This window comes from Chrysochloris asiatica, unplaced genomic scaffold (assembly GCF_000296735.1).
Source record: "Chrysochloris asiatica unplaced genomic scaffold, ChrAsi1.0 scaffold00013, whole genome shotgun sequence".
In the NCBI taxonomy this organism is placed as follows: Eukaryota; Metazoa; Chordata; class Mammalia; order Afrosoricida; family Chrysochloridae; genus Chrysochloris; species Chrysochloris asiatica.
In genome coordinates, this window is record NW_006408531.1 from 34,595,616 (window position 1) to 34,618,309 (window position 22,694).

At 36.7% G+C, this 22,694-nt stretch overlaps 1 protein-coding gene across 1 annotated transcript in view; it reads right to left on the reverse strand.

The window, feature by feature from the left end:
• CLVS2 (clavesin 2) overlaps positions 1 to 22,694 on the reverse strand; it is an 88,512-nt gene that overhangs the window by 21,702 nt on the left and 44,116 nt on the right. The window contains exon 3 of the mRNA XM_006834696.1: positions 4,872 to 4,982. Coding sequence (XP_006834759.1) covers positions 4,872 to 4,982 — 111 coding nt within the window. The remainder of the gene's footprint in view (positions 1 to 4,871; positions 4,983 to 22,694) is intronic.

Consider the following 22,694-nt stretch of genomic DNA (forward strand, 5'->3'; position numbering starts at 1 on the left):
AACTCTTCTGGTCTTTGGTCATTAGTATCTCATGCATCAAATATGCTGTTAAGATAGCTTCTAAATTCAGGTGGGATATACTTAAGGTCACATTTTGACCTTTGTGAACTTGTTTTAATTTTCTTCAGCTTCAACCTAAATTTGCATATGAGCAATTCATAGTATGTTCCACAATGGACCACTGGCTTTGTTTTGACTGATGATAATGAATTTTTCCACCATCTCTTCCCACAGATGTAGTCAATTTTATTTCTCTGTAATCCATATGATAGGGTTCATGTGTAGAGTCACCTTTTATGTTGTTACAAAGAGGTATCTGAAATGAATAAGTCATTGGTCTTATATCATGCAATCTCCAGCATTATTTTTATCAACAAGGTCATCTTTTCCAAGTATAGATCCTTCCTAATTGTTTCCAACATTTCCATTCCAATCACCAGTAATTATGAATTATCAGCCTGAAGAAGTTGTTAAAATTATTCAATTTTATCATCACTGACTGTATCGGTTGGTGCACAAACTTGCATAATAGTGGTATTACTAGTCTTTATTGTAGGTGCTGTAGGATAATCACTGGACTACTAACCACAGGTTGATGGTTCAAACCCACCAACTGCTCCTCAAAAACCCTAAACAGGGTTGCTATGAGTTGGAAACAACTGGTTGCACTTAACAACAATTGTAGGCATATGGATATTATTACATTGTAAGACAATTGTAATACAATTGCTTTGTTCTTGAAATGCTCTTTGGCCAGTGAATGCAACAACACTCCTCCTTAGTTTGTTATTTCTTACATAGTAAATCATATGGTTGTCCAGTTTAAAATAGCCAATACCTGTCACTAATGCCTAGATATTGATCTCTGTTTTTCATTTTTGACTTCTTCCATTTAACTAGATTCATACTTTGTACATTCCATGTTCTGATAATTAATAGATGCTTGCAACTGTTTCTTCTCATTTTGAGCTGTGTTAAATCAGTAAATGAAGGTACCAAATGTTTTGCTCCATCCACATCATTAAGGTGAGACAATGTTCCAGTGTTATTCATAAAGTTATCATTGGCTAACTGTTTAGAAAAGGTCTGCCTCTCTTTCTTAGTCTACATGTGGAAGAGCCCCTGAAACCTGTCTACCAGGTATGGCTCTGCTGCTACTTAAAATAGTGGTGGTATAATTCCCAGCATCAGAGCAACACACAAGCCCCCACAGTATGACAAACTGACAGTAAAATGTGGATCACTGTCTATACACAGCACCTAGAAACAGCAATGCACTGACAAACTTATAATCTAAAACTTACTTCAACTCTGTATTGATATTTCCACACGCTGACCCCTGCCCTTAAATGATCAAACTCAACACATTCAAAAATGAACTCACAATCTTACTCCTCAAGTTTGTTCTTCCCTATCTCCAGCATCAGTTAATGGTTCCATGATTCTTCAAGTTTCTCAAGCCAGAAGCTTTGAAATTCTTCTCAACAGCTCTCAGGCTCAAATTAGTCAGCAATGAAATGTACTGAATAAAGATGTATTGGTTAAAGCAGTAAGAATTTATGGAAATTAGCTAACTGCTGAATTTTAGCTGTTATATTTTTCTTTGTTTTAAGTAATGGCATTCTTTATAAAAATTTTATAATTGTTTTCTCCTTACATTTTGTTTCTTTTCCACCATTTCATGGAGAAATCTTGGGTTTCTTTGCTTCAAAATGTTTTATGATCCTAAGAATTAGCATGACTGATACTTCCAGTTTTGACATTTATTTTCCTATACTTTTCCATGAATGAAAGTAGACAGAGACAGAGACTTGGAGTGGAAACGAGGGTGGTATGTTCTTGAGAAACAGCAAGGATTAGAAAAGAGAGTCTGCCATATTGAGATAGAGATGGATATTGGTACCAGTTAATAGGAAACCTGCTCCCTGGAAACCCTTGGGAAGTGGTAAGATTAAAGTCATGGACTAGTTGAAGAATACACTGCGTCCTGGGTGGAAGCCTTATCTTTGGGTTCAAAAAAGATGTCTTTTTTTCACAGACACTTTGGAAGAAGAATGAGACCTTATTTTAAGACACTAGTATTGACTTCTAAAATGAGGATGTCAGAAGTTATCACTGATGGACTGGAAGTTTAGCTCAGCAAGAAAAATTTAAGGTGCTGGAGAAGGAATCTGTGTAATACCACAGGGTAAACTTCCCACCTACCCCCTTTTTTGTAGACTTAAAGCCAGATTTAATTTAATTTGAGTAAATGAAGGACCAGATATTTTTTTTGCTTATCCATGAATGAAATTAGACACATCTGAATTTAGGACAGAGATTTAAAATGCTCCTATGATTTTTCTGTGACTACTTTTTCAGAATGCAGATTTCTAGTATCTGAAGCATCAGGCGTTTAATTAATATTGTGATGCTAAGTCACTTAAAATAACAGTGAAGAAACAGAATCTAAAAACTGGAATAAAATAATTTAGCATTGTATGTTGATTCTATAAATGAAAATTAAAAACTTTCTTCATCTATAATTATATCTTCATATTAAAATTTCCAAGTCATATAATTTCAATTAAAACAGTGAAGTTCAGATAGCACTCTTCCTCTGGAATACTGCTAGCAATGCATCCTTCTGCCCTACATCAAACTTATCAAACACAACCAAAGAAAAGCCAAACCTAGCACTCTTTGTTTTCTAGACATTATACTTATCACTGTTTTTCAACAAAGCATTGAGAAAAAGAGCTGCCATTGAGTCAATTCTGACTAACAAAATCCCCATGTGTGTTAGAGGAGAACTGTGATCCGGAGGGTTTCAATGGCTGATTTTTCAGAAGTAGATCATCAGGTTTTCTTCCTAGAATCTATAGGTAGACTCAAATCTCCAACATTTTGGTTAGAAGTTCAGTGTGCTAACAGTTTGCACCACCCAGGAATTTCTAACAATTCATAGTCATGTTAAAAATCACATCACATCATGTTTTTTTGTTTTGTTTTGTTTTGTTTTGTTTTCTGAAATAAGAGCCCTTCAAGTAATTCCCACCTAACTAACCAAAATCCCAGATCTTTGCAATGGTCCCAGATCCATGCAAGCTCTCTATGATCTGGTCCACCACATTCTCTCCCCATCCTGCCCCTGTCACCCTTCCCCATATCTCACTTTGTTTCACATGCTCTGATTTCCTTGCTACTGGTCAAATACTCCAGGCATGCCTCTATCTAAGGACCCACCTCTACCTAAGCCTTTGTTATTCCTTCTGCCAGGAACTTCATCATCTATGAGCTCAATCAAATTACTTAACCATCTCTGCCTCATATTGACATCTGTAAAATGAGAAAAAAATAACAATTCCTACCCCGAAGTAATTTTACAAGAATAAAATGAGTTACCATACGCAAAATGTTTAGAAGAGTGTCAATACTAGAATGAGTACAACATAAGCACTTGTTAATATAATTTGTACTAAAAGCCCCAGCAGGTGTTTTGAATCACCTGCTCACCTTTCATAAAACAATTTGAAAGTGTTATTTATGAGTCACTTCAATGAATTTTCTGAGTTCCAAAATATGAATTAATTTTATTCTTGTAATAGAAATAATTCCTAATGCATATATTAATTATTTACAGAATTTATCCTTTAAAACTATTGGAATATTCAGAATGAATTCACACACAATAACATTTTCTGTTTATTAGTGTTTGATAGGGACATATATCAAACATTAAAATTATACTTTCAGATCATAACACGGCTTCTATAACACTGAAATATCAATCAGGATCAAGAAAAATTATTTTCCATTTAGATGTAGAAATACATTTTTCTGTGGAAATGATCATTTGAAAATTGAATGCAACAAGGAGTGTTAAAAACAGTTTCATATTTAAAGCAAATCTGGAAGATTGTGGCATATATGAGGTGATTCAAACAGTCATGGGAAAAAAATCCATTATCCATTTTTCCACAAACTTTCTGAAGCCCTCCCATATATCTGCAACTGTACATCTATGCATACCAGTAAGCAAGCACTAAGACTCACTTTTCTCAGCTCTAAAATAGGAGCTAATTCTTGCTATGTTTACTTACTAGACCTTTTGTGAGGACTAAATGAGATAATATGCATTAAAATGCATTGTTCAAACCTGTAGTATTAGCATACATGATAAAATGTGTTCAATACTTACCAGGTGACATGCACTGTACATAAAGTATTATCTAATTCTCAGGAAATTATTTTTTATATTCTATGATTATCTTCATTATTAAATGAAACAAATCTAAAAGGCTAAAATTTCTATATGTTAATGTTTTCTCCAAAATATTTGATTAATCATGATAGACTGTAATTGTAAAATTTTATATCACAAAATTCACTATACTCAATGTAATTAATATTTTGAAATAACTAACACCCATTTATCAACACACAAAATTTTTAAATATTACTTGAAGCTTACTTGAAGCTAAATGTATAAATAATAATATGATTAGTAACATGGCATAAAGGACTTTTTTTTCTCTTTTGAGCTTTAAAATGAGGCTTTATATATAATGAACATGCCAACATGTTTTCCCTTTTGTAAGAAAATAGGAGAGCTATATTTTAAATGCTTCACAGATATGCTGTTTACAATTAATCACAAGATTCTAAAGACTTTTAAGATGGTTTTATATTTAATATTTATATACAATATATGGGGGGTTAAAGTTCATGGACAAATGAAATTAAAAGATAACATAATTTTTCCTTGAACTTTTTGAACTTCCCTTGTCTTAGCACATTCACTATAGACAATATCATACAGGCAATATGAATATTGATTCATTGAATGATGGAAGGGAAAGAATAGTGAAAAAAAGAAACAAAACAAATACCCTTTTCCGAGTCTTCTCCTTCAGGAAAGGTCGGATCACGGTGTATAGGGCATGTATATACCATGGTTGATTGACAAAATGAATTCCTCCAAATCGTGCTGGGAAACTATCCTGAGGTAATACAGAGAAAAACACAAATAAAAACACCAAGACAATCTTTCAAAAAAAACTAAACCAATAAAAGAGTTTCAGATGGCATAAAAAATAATAGACATTCTGCTGGATTAAAAGAAAAAGTAAATGAACTGAAAGAATTGCATATGTATTTTTCAATTTTCTCATGGATGAGATTCTCTGCTCAAAAATACTCAAGGCATAACTCATTGTAATATTTTTTGAGAGGACATTTTTGTGAGTCTTAGTGAATTAGTTTGGCGCTGTAGGATAAGCACAGGACAGCAAGGTCAGTTTGAACTGCAAGATCGGAGGTTCAAACTCACCAGCTGCTATTCAGAAACCCTATTACAGGATGGCTATGACACTTAACAACGCAACAATAATACTGGATTTGAATCTTAGTTCTACCCCATTCTATGGAGTCCCAGTGTGGCACTGCAGAATAAGCACTGGACTCCTAACTACAAGATTGGCAGTTCAAACCCACCAGCTGATCCTTGGAAACCATGTACAGGGAGCTGTTAGAACTGACATTTAACAACTTAACAACAGTGAATTAATGGTTTTAAACTTTAGTTTTCAGAAATGATCAACATTATTTTTGCAAAACCATTTTTATTTCTGAGAATAAAAGACAACAGTGCTTCAAAAAATAAATGAATTAGCATAGCTAAAGGTAAAATGTGTCTCTGTTTATGCCAGTGTCTTATTGTACAAATATTTAAATCCTCATTCTTCAAGAGGCTGTGGCAATCATAGCAATGAGTCATACGAAAATGTAGTACATAATACATTTTTAAGTTATGAAATATTAGTTTCTGTTGTCATTAATTGTCTTTGAGTTTATTCCAATTCATGAAATATTTATACACACAAAATAAAACAAATGATGCATATGTAAGCAACATAGACACTGACAAACATCCATGTGGTCTACACTCATCTTAAGAAATACATGATTGGTAACTTTGGTGCTCACTGTAGTCATAATCTTTCCCAATCTTAGACAAATTTGCACATTTCTGTTGGATCAGCACTGGACCATCAACTGCTTCTCAGAAACCCTTTACAAGGTCACTATGAGCCAAAACCAAGTCTGCTGCACTTAACAACAATCCCAGGTTCACTGTAGGATAAACACTGGACTGCTAACCACAATGCTGGTGTTTCAAAGTCATCAGTTACTACTTGGAAACCCTGTAGAGGGTCACTGTGAGTCAGAATCAACACAACAGCATTTAACAACAAAATCCGTACCACTGCTAACACATTAAAGTTCCAGTTGTTCCACCGTCCATCTAATTTTTGCCAATCTAGTAGGTATAAAATTGATTCTAAAGTGGCTTTCATTTGCTAGTATCTTGGTCTTTGTCAGAAACTCCATCATTAATAAAATTGCCTAATAACATAAATACTGTATACATAGTGTTTTTGAGTTCTTGAGGGTTTGAACTTAAGATTTTTTGTCTCTGCTGACTTTGGTTCATGACATCATATTTATTGTGAATTCTTATCTGGAAATTCTAAGAGAGCTGGCTTAAGGAAAGAATCTGTAATACTGGTTTTTCCTACTAGGTACTGCCAACATGGCACAACATTAATTTAATTTATCTTCTTATAGTTCGTTTCTGCAGAATATAGTCAAATCTCAGACCTCTGTGAGATAATTAAGGAGCTCTGGTAGCATAGTGGTTACGAATCAGGCTGCTAATCTCAAGGTTGGCAGTTCGAAACTACCAATGGTTCCACGGAGAAAGATGAGGAGGTCTGCTCCCATAAAGATTTACAACCTCGGAAACACTGGGCAGGGTCACTATGAGTTGGAATCTACTCCACAGTACTTAACTAACTAACTAAATGAGATAATTATGACTGCAAATTAGAAAAGATTATTAATAATACTGTTACTATTTCTCTTACTATATTTTCTAACTTGTTTTGGAGGTAGCAGAGAGATTTTCTTGAGGTTTCCCCATCATTATAACATAGGATCTCTGATACAGAACCCCACTTTGCTACAATCTGTGCAAATTTAGTCTCTACATCTCCCCATCTCAAACCCCAGACAGCTATTATTCTCAAAAGTTCCTGTGGTTAACAGACCCACCCAGACTTCACTTGATATCCTGGTTTTCAGTAAAATGCTATTTGTGTTTGGCTTGAGAGTTCAGCAATGCATATGCAAGTATTTTTATTATTAGTTATTCCAATATCTTGAAGTTTCATGTCAGGAAGACCATTCAGAATCTTTAAACTGCTGGACTCCTGAAGCAGAATTACCTAGTATGTTTTTTGAATGTCCTACTACAGAAAATTGCATTTCTTTAACAAAAGTAAGTGAATACCAATTACCAAAGCTGCTAACTCAAAGATCTTCGCTTAGTGACTCAGTGATGTTGATAATCATATGGAGAACCTGCATCTTGTTTTCTGAAAAATGCCTGTATACACATTTACCTGAGTCCCAGTGTGGCGCTGTGGGTTAATACATTGGATTGCAAGGTCAACTTGAATCACAAGTTCGGAAGTTCAAGCTCACCAGCCGCTCCTGGAAAGCCTATAGTGTCACTATGAGTAGGAAGCGACTCAATGGCACTTAACAACAACAACAACAACACATTTACATAGTTTGCACATTATGTTGTAGAATGTATTTGACACACTTTTAGATACTTATTGACTTTATCAGTACTAAATTACAGTAAAAAGCAAGGTGAAAGAATAGTAAAAGCATTAACTTTACAATGAACTAAATCTATGTTCAATTCCCGATTCAATGCCATCTGTATCTTCTTAGCACTGAAAGTCAAAAACATGGATATAATCCTTGATCCTGTCCCTTTAATTACTATGAGCTCCCTAATTTTAAGTCACTTCAGATGTCCTGCCATATTTAACCCCCACTTCTGTGGAACTTTATAACTGCCCTCCACCTGGTACCAATGAGAACACAAATCCATAACATCCACCCGCAGCCCCAAAACCTCCACTCTCCTGCTCCCTGCTTCTCACCATGTTATATCACTGAATTCTCTCCATTCCTGTAATCATGCTATTTTATAGCTGGTTGGTTTTGTTCTCTCACATACCTGGCATGGTCTTCCCTTCTTTTGGTATGATGATTTCTTACTAATCCCTAAGGCTGCATCAGAGCTCCTAAAAGAGTTTGGGGATCCTTTTATTCACTTCTCATCTCATTCTTATTGTTGCTAGGTGCCATCAGACTCACAGCAACCCTATGCACAACAGAATGAAACAATGCCCAGTTCTGTGCCATCCTCAAAACTGTGGCTACACTTGAGTCAATTGCTGCCACCTCTGTGTCAGTCCATTTGGGGGAGGGGGTTTTCCTCTTTTTTTCTGACTCTCCACTTTACCAAGCATATTGTCCTTCTCCAAGGACTGGTCCCTCGTGATAATATGTCTGAAGTATGAGAAACAAAATCTTGCCATACTGACTTCTAAGGAGCATTCTGGCTATACTTGCTTCAATATAGATTTGTTTGTTCTTCTGGAAGTCCAAAGTTCAATATTCTTTTCCAACACTGCAACTGAAATCTACCAATGCTTCTATCTCATTCCATGACTCTCCCATAAGAGCCCGTTATTGCCACCCTGTCCACCATCTAAATTCATTACTGTACTTGGAACATGTCACTGGCATCTCTGTATTTGTCTGCTTCTACAGCTAGACCATGAGTTATTGGTGGACAAAGAGTGTACTCTATGTGGATGGTCCTTTGTAATGGCATCAGTTTTCATCCATATCATGTCCCCACTCTAGAGAACTGGGTATGAAACACTAAAAACTGCAAATCTTGTAAATTTGATTCTGAATAGCAGAGCTTTGCTGAGACATACCTGGGCAAGACTTGAAGGTCAGAAGGGAATCAGCAGTCGCCTTCCTGCAGCAATGGTAGCTGAGAAGGAAGACTGTAGCAGTGATAGAACCCCACCTATAATTTCTTACCTACTGCTTTGAGAATGAGAAGACAACAGGTGAGGTAGACACACTAGTTTCTTGAACTCATGATTACAGTTGCAAATGAAATCAAGAGTTCGGTAGCAGTCCTCCTTTAATTTCCATTCCTTCTGGAGTACTTGTATGGCACTGTAGGAAGCCCTGTGTAGGGCTGCTGTGAGTTGGAACCAAGTCAATGACATTTAACAGCAAAGAGTTTTCCAAGAAAGTGTTAGGGCCATTACTCTCTGTATGAAATCACATTTTTCATTAACAATCTAAAAATATTTCTATTTTATGCACTGAACACTGTCCCAGATTGCGTCTGACTAACCTTTAAATTCCTAGAATTTTGAAAACTGTGCAAACATGTGTGTGTGTGTTCCAGAGCTGAGCTCAATAAACGATTATTAAACAAAACTGATGCTGTTTGGTTCCATCAAGTTGGTTCCAACTCATAACAACTCTAAGTATAATAGCAAAACAGTGGCTGATCCTGCACCATCCTATCAATCATTGTTATGTTTGACCCCATTGTTACAGTTGCTGCATCAATTCATCTCATTAAGGATCTTCCTCTTTTTTGCTGACCTTCTACTTAACCACACATGATGCCCTTCTCCAGGGACAGGTTACTCTTGATAACATACAACAAAATTCCTGAGATGAATTCTTGTCATCCTTACTTCTAAGGAACACTATTGTACTTCTTCCAAGATTTGTTTGCTTTTATGGCAGCTCTGATAGTATAGTGGCTATGTGTTGGGCTGCTAACCTCAAGGTAAGAGTTCAAAGCTACCAGCTGTTTTGTAGGAGAAAGATGAGACTTTCTGCTCCAGTAAAGATTTACAGCCTCGGAAACCCTATACAAGGTTGGAACCAACTCCACGGCACATAACCAACCAACCATGGCAGCCTATGGTATGTGTAATATTTTTCACTAACACCATAATTCAAAAGCATCAACTTTTCTTAAGTCATCCTTATCCATTGCTCAGCTTTCACATATACTTGAGAAAATTTAAAATATCTTGGCTTAAGTCTGGTGCATCTTAGTCATCAAAGTGCTAACTTTGCTTTTTAACACTTTAAGAGATCTTTTATAATAGAATTGTCCAATGTAAAACATCATACATATCATGTTGTTGTTGTTAGGTGCCATCAAGTTGGTACCGACTCATAGCGACCTTATGCACATCAGAACTAAACACTGCCCGATCCTGGGCCAACCTCAGTACTGTTGCCATGCTTGAGTCTATCGATGCTGCCACTTGGCCAATCCATCTCGTTGGGGGTCTTCCTCCCTTTCTCTGACCTTAACAAACATGATATCCTTCTCCAGTGACTGGTCCCTCCTGACAATATGTCTGAAGTACGAGAGACGAAGTTTGGCCATCTTGTCCTTCAAGGAGCACTCTGGCTGCACTTCTTCCGAAACAGATCTATTGGTTCTTTTGGCAGCCCATATCATATGAGTATTCCAGAACACTTAATTGTACTTCTGAGAAATCTGTACCTGGACCAAGAAGCAGTTGTTCGAACAGAGCATGGGAACACTGAATGCTTTAAAATTGGGAAAGGTGTGCGACAAGGTTGTGCTCTTTCACCATGCTTATTCAACCTGTATGCTGAGCAAATAATATGAGAAGCTGGGTTCTATGAAGAAAAACATTGTGTCACGATTGGAGGAAGACTCATTAACAACCTGCGTGATATGCAGATGATAACAACCTTGCTTGCTGAAAGTGAAGAGGACTTGGAACATTTACTGATGGAGATCAAAGAGCACAGCCTTCAGTATGGGTTGAATCTCAATGTCAGGAAAACAAGAATGGACCAATAAACAGCATTCTTATCAATGGAGAAAAGATTGAAGTTGTCAAGGACTTCATTCTTCTTGGATCAACTATCAACACTCGTGGAAGCAGTAGTCAAGAGATCAGACAACGTATTGCATTGGGCAAATCTGCTGCACAAGAACTTTTTAAAGTTTTGAAGAGTAGAGATGTCAGCTTGAGGACTAAGGTGCGCCTGACCCAAGCCATGGTATTTTCAATAACCTCATATGGATATAAAAGCTGGACAGTGAATAAGGAAGATCGAAGAAGAATTGATGCCTTTGAGTTGTGGTGTTGGAGGAGAATACTAAAAGTGCCATGGACTGCCAAAAGAACCAATAGATCTGTTTTGGAAGAAGTGCAGCCAGAGTGCTCCTTGGAGGCCAGGATGGCTAAGCTTTGTCTCTAATACTTTGGACATATTGTCAGGAGGGAACAGTCACTGGAGAAGGATGTCATGCTGGGTAAGATGGAGGGTCAGAGAAAAAGAGGAAGACCCCCAACGAGATGGATCGGCCAGGTGGCATCATTGATGGTGTCAAGTGTAGCAGCGGTAGTGAGGTTGGCCCAGTATCGGACATTGTTTCGTTCTGCTGTGCATGGGGTCGCTATGAGTCAGTTCTGACTCGATGGCACCTGACAACAACAACAACATCATACATATCATATTAACTATTATTTCCCACTTCATAAATGTGGAAACAATCATTAGAGTAATTCCATAATGTAGTTTAATTAACAGTCATGTGGCTATATGTAACACTACATTGTTGTTGTTGTTAAGTGTCGTAACACTACATAATACATAATAATTATCAAGATAAAACTATACAATGTGCCAGCCATAGAGTCCTTCACTAGAAATAATAAAGTGTTCTGAAACTAATAAGAGTACATCCAAGATGGGTTGAAAAAAGTTAATAGAATTTCTACCTTCTAAAAACTTTCGCTGATTCATCCAGGTCCCATTCAGTTTTCCATTGTGTTTGATGCACAGATTGTTTTGCCTGAATGCTTCAGTTAATGGAAACTTGGCCAGCCAAAGCTCCAGTAGAAAATCAGCATTTCTCCAAGTCATCTATTCAAATAAGTATCCTTCTTTGAAAGAAGATAACCTTGGAAGTACTTCTGGCATTCAATACATGAACTGCCTTTAAGAAGGTCAAAAGTAAGGGTCGCTCAAAGCAGAGTTTTTACTTTTTCCATATTATTTCATTGCTACTATATGCATTACATATGGGGTAAATATGCATATTAATTATGTCTTTATTTCTAACAAAAATGTTTTTTCTCAAATATCTAAGAAGAAAAATTGGAGCATTCTGTACTATTAGCACAACTACTTACATTCTATCATTTTGAAGGAAATATTTGTGCACTAAGATAACATTTTACAAATAACATTGTCATGTTTGTAAATTTTTTAAAATTTTATATAATTTAGGAAGGGTTCTAGGGATAATTTAGGGTCACCAATCAGAACAAAGCAAGCAAGTCTATGAAAAATAATACACAACTCTTCGCCTGATTAACAAGTAAAAGTGTTTCCTCTTCAATTTCTAGGATTCTCAACTGTGTTAAGAAGCGTCTTCAGTGTGAATATAGGCAAAAATTCTATGTGTAACCCACTCACCCACTCAAGTATTTATTGTGCTGTTATTAGAAGTGTGTGTGATTTTCTTTTTTCTGCTTTTTTTGTACTTTGTGTCTTTGGGAAGTACATAAACTGATAAATTATCATGCTAATTTGACTCTCAACTTTTATTGAGACCTGAAACATTTTATTATTCTGTTATGACCTTTTCATATTACTATAAAACAGGTGTAGTGGCTAAATGGGACAGATATAGTGATGTGTACTCAACCTATAGAGGTGTAATATAAATGAATAAAAGAGGGGAAATAATGTTAAGATGCTTGACTGTCTTATGAATATTGGTTTTCATTGCCTATTTGTAAATAGAAACTTGAGTGGGATAGAAAGGAATGTAGGGAAACATGATTACAGAAAACTTGTAAGCCCGTGTTTAGCCTAAAACTGATTGGAATACCTAAAGAGGTTCTAGAACTTGCCCAGTGAAACAGGCTTCTTACATAGTCCTTGTACATCGGACTTCAAGTGGAATTCTGAGCCCTATCCAGAACCTTCTGAGATGGGACAGTCTCACTTGAAAGGATATGTAGAGCATCCCAGAGCAACTAGAGGTATAGAAGATACTTTTTGAAAGAAAAAACAGCAGGAAAAAACAAAAACAAAAACGGCAGTCTGTTTGGCAATTACAAGAAAAAGCAAGCTGTTCTCCAGGAACCCATCAAAGCAAGAAACCAAGTCCCTTCAGAACAAACCCCCTTCCAAAACTGAAACTCAAAGGGAACACATGAACAGGCATGTAGGCCATGTGGTAACTGCCTTGGTCTACATGTGAGTGGAAGTGGTGGAAAGTCAATAATGAAGATATGAGCTGAGTTCGACCACGTTCCATAGACTTCTATCAACCTCAAAATGAGAGAGAGAAGAGGGAGGGCTGGTTGATCTGAAGTTTGGGGAGACTTAGGAACTCCTGAGCCCATGGACACTGACCTAGTCATGGAAGGCGAGGGCTGAGAGTAAAGCATCCAGCTGATATGAAGTGGGGGGAGATGCACAAGAATGCCCAAACTTGCAGATAGCACCCATTTGGCCTAGCTTGGAAGGCTTGATGACTAGAGTTCAACTAGAGGAAGATAAAGAAATCTGAAAAAAGAAACAAGTGTAAATTGCTACAATTTGATGAACTTGACATATACTTATGGATGTAGTAGCTCAAGATATCAAAGGAGAGGGAAGGAGTCTTCACATCAAGGATCAAGCCCATCCCTTCTGTATACAGTGTTGACGGACAGGCAATTTAGACATTGACTGCCTAAAATCGGGGTTTGTTGTTGTTAAGTGCCATCGAGTTGGTTCTGACCCATAGTGACCCTGTATAGGGTTTCTGAGGAGCAGCTGGTGAGCTTGAACCGCCGACCTTGCAGTTCAAATGGCTATGGCGCATCGGAGTAGGGGGGCTACAAAGTCATGAAGTGGCTGGCTTACAAAGTTTCAAGGGGGAGTTTAGTTTCAGAGTGTACGAGGGTAGGTAGAATCTCCACTGAATTGTTTTCATCTTGTCAAGGAGTTTTGGTGTGGCATTGTGAGTTAATGCGCCAGATTGCAAAGCCAGTTGAACTGCAAGGTCAGAGGTTCAAGCTCACCAGCTGCTCCTCAGAAACCCTATACAGGGTTGCTGTGGGTCAGAACCAACTTAACAGCACTTAACAACAGAAACAAAGATGGGCCGAGTAAAAAGAGATGGGGATAATAGTCTTATGATTAAATAGTGGGTAATTGTTACCGTGACTAATTGCAATGGTCACAACTGTAATTGTAAAAGTTTTGTAACATAAAGGGGATAGTAGCAAATCTTACATTCCAGGAATAGAGAAGCCTAGGATTATCAAGGAGTGGAGCATGAGCAGAATATGGGACCCTTAACAGAGAAGCAGCGACACCAGAGATGGAGGCAGAGATGATGACATGGAGAAATAGAACAACTGAGGACTTTAAACTCATGGAAAGAGAAAGGCTGTGCACAGGCAGCCAGGAGGCAGGCTTATTTAAATGATTATATATTCTTGAGAGCTTTTTGTACATAAAAACAAAAACAAACAAACAAAACAAAACCCATGAAGGAATATAAGTAAATGCTTTTGAATAATGGCGCATTGAGGGGATTGTAATCATTGCAATGAAATGAAATACTATAGGATGAATGCAAAACCGATGTTCTCCCATGTAAAATGTCACTCAATTCACAATAAAAGCTTAAAAAATAAAAGGTGTAGTGAAGAAATAAATTAAGGAGCTCTGGTAGCGTAGTGGTTACAAATCAGGTTGTGAACCTTAAGGTCAACAGTTCGAAACTACCAGCTGTTCTGTGGGAGAAAGATGAGGCTTTCTACTCCCGTAAAGATTTACAGCCTAAGAAACCCTGTACAGGGTTGCTATGAGTTGGAACCGACTTCATGGCACATATCCACCACCACCACCATAACTTACCAAAGACAAAGGCAATACTCTAAGCATGTTGCTGTATGCAACCCTGTTTTTTTCTAAGCATGTTGGTCTATCCTACCCTTTTTGTTCCTTTTGCTCTGTTAACACCAATGGAATTTTATACAGATCAGATGAAACTATACATTGTTACAGTTGTTAGGTACCACCAAGTGAGTTCTAACTGATAGCAACCTTATGCACAACAGAAGGAAAGACTGCCAGTCAGGAACCATCCTCAGAATTGTTATATTTGAGCCCAATGTGCTGCCACTGTGTCATCTTTTGGGGGGTCTCCTTTTTCTCTGACCCTCCATTTTACCAAGCATGATGTCCTTCTCAGGAAATTGTTCCTTCTGATAACATGTTCAAAGTATGCACGATGAACATCAGCCCATCGTCTCTTCTAAGGAAAATTCTGGCTATACTTCTTTTAGGGCAGACTTGTTCGTTCTTCTGGCAGTTCATGGTACTTTCAATAATCGTGTACCATGCAATAATTCAACTGTATCAATTATTTTGCAGTCTTCTTTATTCACTGATTAACTTTCATATTCCTATGAGGAAGCTGAAAATACCATGCCTTGTGTTAGGAGAAGCTTAATCTTCAAACTGACAACTTTTCTCTTTAAACGCTTTAAAGAGGACTTGGGCAGCAGATTTGTCTGATACACTGCATCCTCTGATTTCTTGAGGATTTCTTTCATGAGAATTGATTTTGGATTATTAGCCCAGTTGTGAGGATCTTTTTTTGTTTACATTGAGGTGTAATCCATACCGAAGTATGGATTGAACTTCAAGTCCTCTTTACTTTGAGCTACATCATCTGCATATCATGGATGGTTGCTAAGTCTTCCTCCAGTCCTGATGGCAACGTGCTTCTTCATATAACTCAGCTTCTTGGATTATTTGCTTAGCAATAATAATGCAGACTGAATAATATGATGAAATGATACAACACAGGCACACAACTTTCCTGATTTCGAGCCATTTGGCATCCCCTTGTTCTGCTGTAATGACTGTGTCTTTGTCTATGTACAGGCTCCTCATAGAGTTGGTTATGCCTTATTACAACTCTCTATAGGGTTTCCAGGAGTCCTGGTGTGGCACTTTGGGCTAATGCATCAGACTGCAAAGTCGTTTGAACTGCAAGGTCAATAGTTCAAGCTCACCAGCTGCTCCTTGGAAACCTGATACAGGGTCGCTATGGGTCAGAATTGACTCTACAGCACTTAACAACATAGGGTTTTCCAAGGAGCGGCTGGTTGGTTTGAACTGCTGAAATTACAATTAGCAGTCCAGTACTTATCTTAAAGCACCACCACATCAGGACTCATAAAAAGTTGGTATAATTCTTCAATTTCATCATCACTTGTTTTACTGGTTGGTGTGTAAATTTGAATAATGGTGGTATTAACTGGTCTTCCTTGTTGTTGTTAAATGCCATTAGTTGGTTCTGACCCATAGTAACTCTGTACAGGGTTTACAAGGAGTGGGTGGTGACCTTGGACTGCCAACCTTGAGGTTCAAAGCAACTTTGCAGTCCAGCACATTAATCCTCAGCACCACACCAGGACTCCAAAAATAGCACGTGGATATTATCTTATCACAGACAGCATTGTACTTCATGATACTTCTTAAAATGTTCTTTTTTGACAATGAACAGGATGCCATTCCTCTTCAGTTTGTTATTCATGGCACAGTAAACAAATGATTTTTGATTCAGAATGACCAGTACCAGTCCATTTCAGCTCAGATATTGATCTTTATGTGTTCATTTCACTTTTGCCAACTTCCCATTTTCCTAGATTCATACTTTGTACATTCCATGTTTTGATTATTAATAGATGTTTGCAGCTGTTTCTCATCATTTTGAGTTGTGTCCCATCAGTAAATGAAGGTCCCAAACACTTTGCTTCATTCACGTCATTATGGTTAACTCTAGTTGAGGAGTGAGCTCTTTCCCAGTCATATTTTGACTGTCTTCCAACTTGAAGGGCTCGTCTTCTAGCACTAGATCTGGCAAAGTTCAGCTGCTATTCCTAATGTTTGCATCTTCCAGCATTCGATCTAACAGTATTTTGCTGCTATATGTAAGGTTTTCAGTGACTAAACATTCAGAATGTTTAGTCCTTCTTCCTAGTCTGCCTTAGTCTGGAAGTGCTACTGAAACTTTCTGGCATTTAAAATATCAGTGGCATAGCTTCCAGCACTACCGCAATACTCAAATTACCACAGTATAACACGCTAACAGATGAGTGACAGAAAATTATATGTAACAGTCTGGAATTATGTTAATAGTTAGTTTAAATGATTCATAAGTGTACAGTACATTGAATGTGCATGACAGTCCCAAAATTAAGGCACTTGGTCCTTTTTAATATGGCCTGTGCCTCAATCAGACTCCATCTTAACTTCTGATTACTTCGCCAACCATTAGCCTTTATGCAGACTCAAGCCTATAACTGAGGGAATTTCTTTAAGCTAAGGAAGAATGCCAATAGAGCATTCTTGAGTGGATCTTGACATAAAGACTTCTAAATTTATTGCATAAGCAACCCTCAAGAAAGTTTTACCTAAGAAACTATTTTAATAGAATGGTCTCAGAAAAGAACTATCTTACAGTTGTCCTGTGACCACCCTGTAAGTCCTCCCTTTAGTCACATATTTCTGTAATTTTCTCAAGTAGCGAATCTAGGAGACACACATGTGCTCTGTAGGCCAATCAACACAAAAGCTCCACTGCTCCTAGCTTCCCTAATTCACAGACTGCCAATCAGAAAAGTATACTATTAGCTCCTGAGTTTATCATATAAATGTGTCTTCATGTTCAGCCCTTCTGATCACCTAGTTTAATTTTGCAGATTGACCCTAGCTTCAGTTCTAACTGTTTTTGAGCACTCAATAAGTTTCTTTACTTTTATTTTAACAGAGTGTGCATTCTTAATCTCAAACAAATGCCACTCTCCCTAAAACTGTGCCCTGGTATAGAAAATAAAAAGTGACTATAGTAGCAGCTGGGACTATTGGCTCACTCAGTAGAATCACTATTAGTTTCCCTCACATGTGTTTAAACATACTATACTTGATCTGCTTTGACATGCTAACCACACCATGTTTTCCTAAGCATATCTTTTAAGAGCATCCTGTCTACATGGTATACCAGTGTTTAGATACGTTACATACGTCTTTTAGAAAGGTCTATTAGATGCATATTAGGTATGTATTCTAACATGTAGAGAGGTTGCTCCTGCCCTGGTGTGGCACTGGATTACTAACCACAAGGTCAGTGGATCAAACCCACCAGCCATCCCCTGTACACCCTACACAAGGTCTCTATGAGTTATAACACATTCAACTGCACTTAACAGAAACATTAGTTATTTGTATGCATGTATTATCTATCTTATAGAATGATCAAATTCTTAAATGAAATTGTTCACCTCCTAGTTCTAAAGCCCTGCTTCCATTCCCACAACTAGCATCATGTACAAGGTCTAGAATTAAAAAGAAAGGAACTATCATTGTGATTTCAGAAGACTCATGGATAGTGGTCAGACAAGGCATTCAATTGCTTTCATGAGTGAAACAAAGATTTTTACCAAAATATTCCAAGCACTGTCTTCTGTCAAACTGAGAAGAGAAGGCCAGAAAACTATTTAATTACTAACTAATTGGAATGTTCCTTTCTCATAATTGGCAATGAGACATATGTAAATGAATGCATAATAAATGAAAACAAAGAACTTTGACTCTCTTACAGAAATAGAGCTTAAATTGGGGTTGAATACATACATGCAAGAGGATCCTTACACCTTCATCCTCTTAATTTTAAACTGCCCAAAAAGCCTCATGCTTTCTAGGTAGACATACAATAAGGGAAACTGGTTAGCTGCAAAATATGTAGAAAAAAGATTTCTCACAACAAAAAGGCAATTGCTATGATAGGTAGGAAGCAATAATGAAAAAAATTTTCAACTATTCAATCATTAAAAAATCCGTTTATTTAACACCTAGTTTGCCATTAGATAAAAGATAAAAGAAATGAATTGAATGGTTAAAACAAAGATAGTCAAGTCCTAGTATAGAAAAGGAATCAGCCTTCAGATACATGTTGCTATTGTTATTACGTGCCATCACATCAGTTCCAACCAACCACAACCCTGTATAGGGTTTCCAAGGAGTCACTGGTGGGTTTGAACCACAGAACTTGAAGTTCAAACTGACCTTTTGGTCCAGTGCATTATCCTGCAGTGTCACCACATTGTATTTCAAAGTAAGTATTCTGCAAGAGTTTCTAATTGATGAGCAATCTATGAAAACAAAATGTGAGCCGATTACAAATTAAAATTTTCAGGATTCCTCAGATGATTGTGTCTTAATTATAAATTATTAAAAACTGGCATGGATTCACCTTAATGGATTATGTAAAAGGATTACTTAAGGATAAAGATACATTAATTTCCCATTTATATGAGCCATTGTTGGTAAAACCAGTTTTAGAAATTTCAGTGTCTGTAATATGAAAATATATTTTACAATGATTTTGCCCTCCCAACTGTTAAAACCATAAATTCAAATATGCACCAAAATACACATTTCATTTTTTAGGATAAATGTTTAAATTTGAAAATTGATGCTCTATGCTTACTCTCGCATCTTTACAGTGTCTGCTTAAAGACCTGTGGCAAAATGTCAGCTGTTGTTTAAATTGTCGTGAATACAATAAACATGTCAGTGTGAATTTCTCTTAAAGGTGGTCAACAGAATGTGTTCTACACAAAGGCAAATGCATATCATTTTTATTAAAATATGGCCATTTCTCCCATCCTTTATGCATCAATATTTGGCTGAAGAAGATTTCTGTAACAATGTGACTGTAATTCATTGTTCCCTTGTCATGTTTCTTCTCTAGAATTCAGTTCCCATTATGGAAATGTGCTAACTTTCCTCTGTTTCAGTTCTGGCTGAGAATGTTCTCTGTTTTTTGTTTGTTTGTTTGATTTTGAATTAATTAGACTTGAAATCTGAATGCAGAGATGCTGCTTGGATATTCTTCTTTAAAAAGAGCAAAAAAGAAAATTTCAGGAGAGTTAAAATAGGATTAGAAGGAAATTATCAATGCAAACTACAAAAAAACCTGCCATAGGAGTCTAAAATATTAAAGAAACATGTACTTTAAATTATGTAGATGACAACTTATATGTCAATTTATCATACTGTGATGGCTTGCATGCTACTATAATGCTGGAAGTTATGCCTAAGTATTTTAAATATCAGTAGGTTTCAGCTGAGCTTCCAGACTAAGACAGACTAGGAAGAAGAAGAGAAGGACTACAGCTGAATGTTTAGTCACTGAAAACCTTATGAATAGCAGCAGAACACTGATATACATAGTGCCAGAAGATGAAAATATTATGACTAGCAATAGAATATTGTCAGATATAGTGCTGAAAGATAAGCCCATCAGGTTGCAAAACACTCAAAATAACTGGAGAAGAGCTACCTCCAAAAAGTAAAGTTGACCATGATGACATGGATGAAGTAAAGCTTTCTGGACCTTCATTTGCTGTTAAGCCATGACTCAAATTAAGAAGAAAAACCTCAAATATACATTAATAATTGGAACATGAAATATAGGAAGTATGACTCTAGGAAAATTGGAAGTTGCCAGAAAATAAATGGAATCCATATAGATCAATATCCCAGGCATTAATAAACTGAAACGGACTGGTATTGATTATTTTGGATGTGCCAAATGACACATTTCTGGATATGCCAGAAATGACAGATTGAAGAGGAGTAGTGTTGCATTCATCATCATGAAAGTGCTGCATGTGATAGGATAATATCCATATGTCTACAAGGAAGATCGGTTAATACCACCATTGTTCAAATATATGCATCAACCACTAAAGTCGGTGATGGTGAAATTGAAGAATTACACCAACTTCTCCCAAATCCTTGTGTGGTGCTGTAGGATAGACACCAGACAGCTAACTGCGATGTCAATGGTTCAAATCCACCAGCCAATCCTTGGAAACCCTATATAGAGTGGCTATGAGTCAGAACTGACTTAGTAACAACAACCAACTTCTTCAGTACTTAATTGATCAAACATGCAATAAAGATGTATTGATAATTACTGGTGGTTGGAATGTGAAGGTTAGAAACAGGCAGAAGGATCAGTAATTGAAAAATATGGCCTTGATGATAGAAATCATGCTGAAGATCACATGATAGAAGTTTGTAAGAACAATGACTTATCCATTTTAAATACCTTTTTTAAAACAACATAAAAGTTATGCCACTGGTATTTGAAATAGCATCAAGTTCACCCATATACACAGGCCTCACCACATGGAATAGAGTGACAACCAATTGACTACATCTGTGGCAAAACACCATGGAAATGCTCAATGTCATCGGTAAAAAAAAAAAAAAAAGGCCAGGAGTACATTGTGGAACAGTTCATCAATTACTTATTTGCAAGTTCAGACTGAAGCTGAAGAAAATTAAAGCAAGTCTACAAGACCCAGAATATAACATTCAACACATTCAACCTGAATTTACAGACCATCTCAAGAACAGAATTGATGCATTAAACACTAATGACAAAAAGACCAGAAGACTTGAGGGATGACGTCAAAAGCATCATACAAGAAGAAAGCAAAAGGTCATTAAGAAAAATAGAAAGAAAGAGAAGACCAAAAGGGACATGAGAAGTGACTCTGAAACTTGCACTCCAGTGTAGACATGCTAGAGTAAATGGAAAAAAAAAAAAAAAACAAGGAGATAAAAAAGCTGAATAGAAAATTTCAAAGGGTAGCTCAAGAAGATGAAGTTGTTTTATAATAAAATGTGGAAAACCCTAGAGTTATAAAACAAAAAGGGAAGAACATGATCAGCCTTTCTCAGGTTGAAGGAACTGAAGAAAAAAATTCAAACCTTGACTTAACAATATTGAAGCATTCTATGAACTGAATCTACCACTTGTCTGTAAGTTTGTCATACTGTGGTGGCTTGAATGTTGCTATGATTCTGGAAGCTATAGGCGACATGAGTATTTTAAATATCGTCAAGGTCACCGCTGGTGGACAGTTTTCAGATGAGCTTCCAGACTAATACAGATTAAGAAGAATGGCAGATGGATTACTTCTTAATATATTAGTCACTGAAAAACTTGTCAATAGCAGTGGAACACTGTCAGATAGCACCAGAATATTGAATATTGAAATACAATGAAGAGCATCAGAATTTTGACAGATATAGTGCTAGAAAATAAGGCCCTCAGGCTGGAAGACACTCAGCCTGGGATGAGCTACTTCCTCAAAGTAGAGTTGACAATGATGATGCGAATGGAGTAAAGCTTTTGGGACTATCATTTGCTGATGGGCCACAACTCAAAATGAAGAGAAACAGCTGTAAATATCTATTAATAATAAGAACTTGGAATGTATGAAGGATGAATCTAGAAAAACTGGAAGTTGTCAAAAGTGAAATGGAACACATAAGCATCAATATTCTCAACATTAGTGAGCTGAAATGGACTGGTATTGATCATTTTGAATCAGACAATCACCGTGGTTTACTATGCCAGTTATGAAAAATTGAAGAGGAATGGTAATGCATTCATTATCAAAAAGAACATTTCGACATCTATATTGAAGTACAACACTCTGTGATATGATAATATTTGTACATCTACAAGGAGAACCAGTTAATATCACTATTATTCAAATTTATGCACCAATCACTAGATTGAAGAATTCTACAAACTTAGTCTGAAATTGATCAAACATGCAATCCAGATGTATTAACAATTACTGGTGATT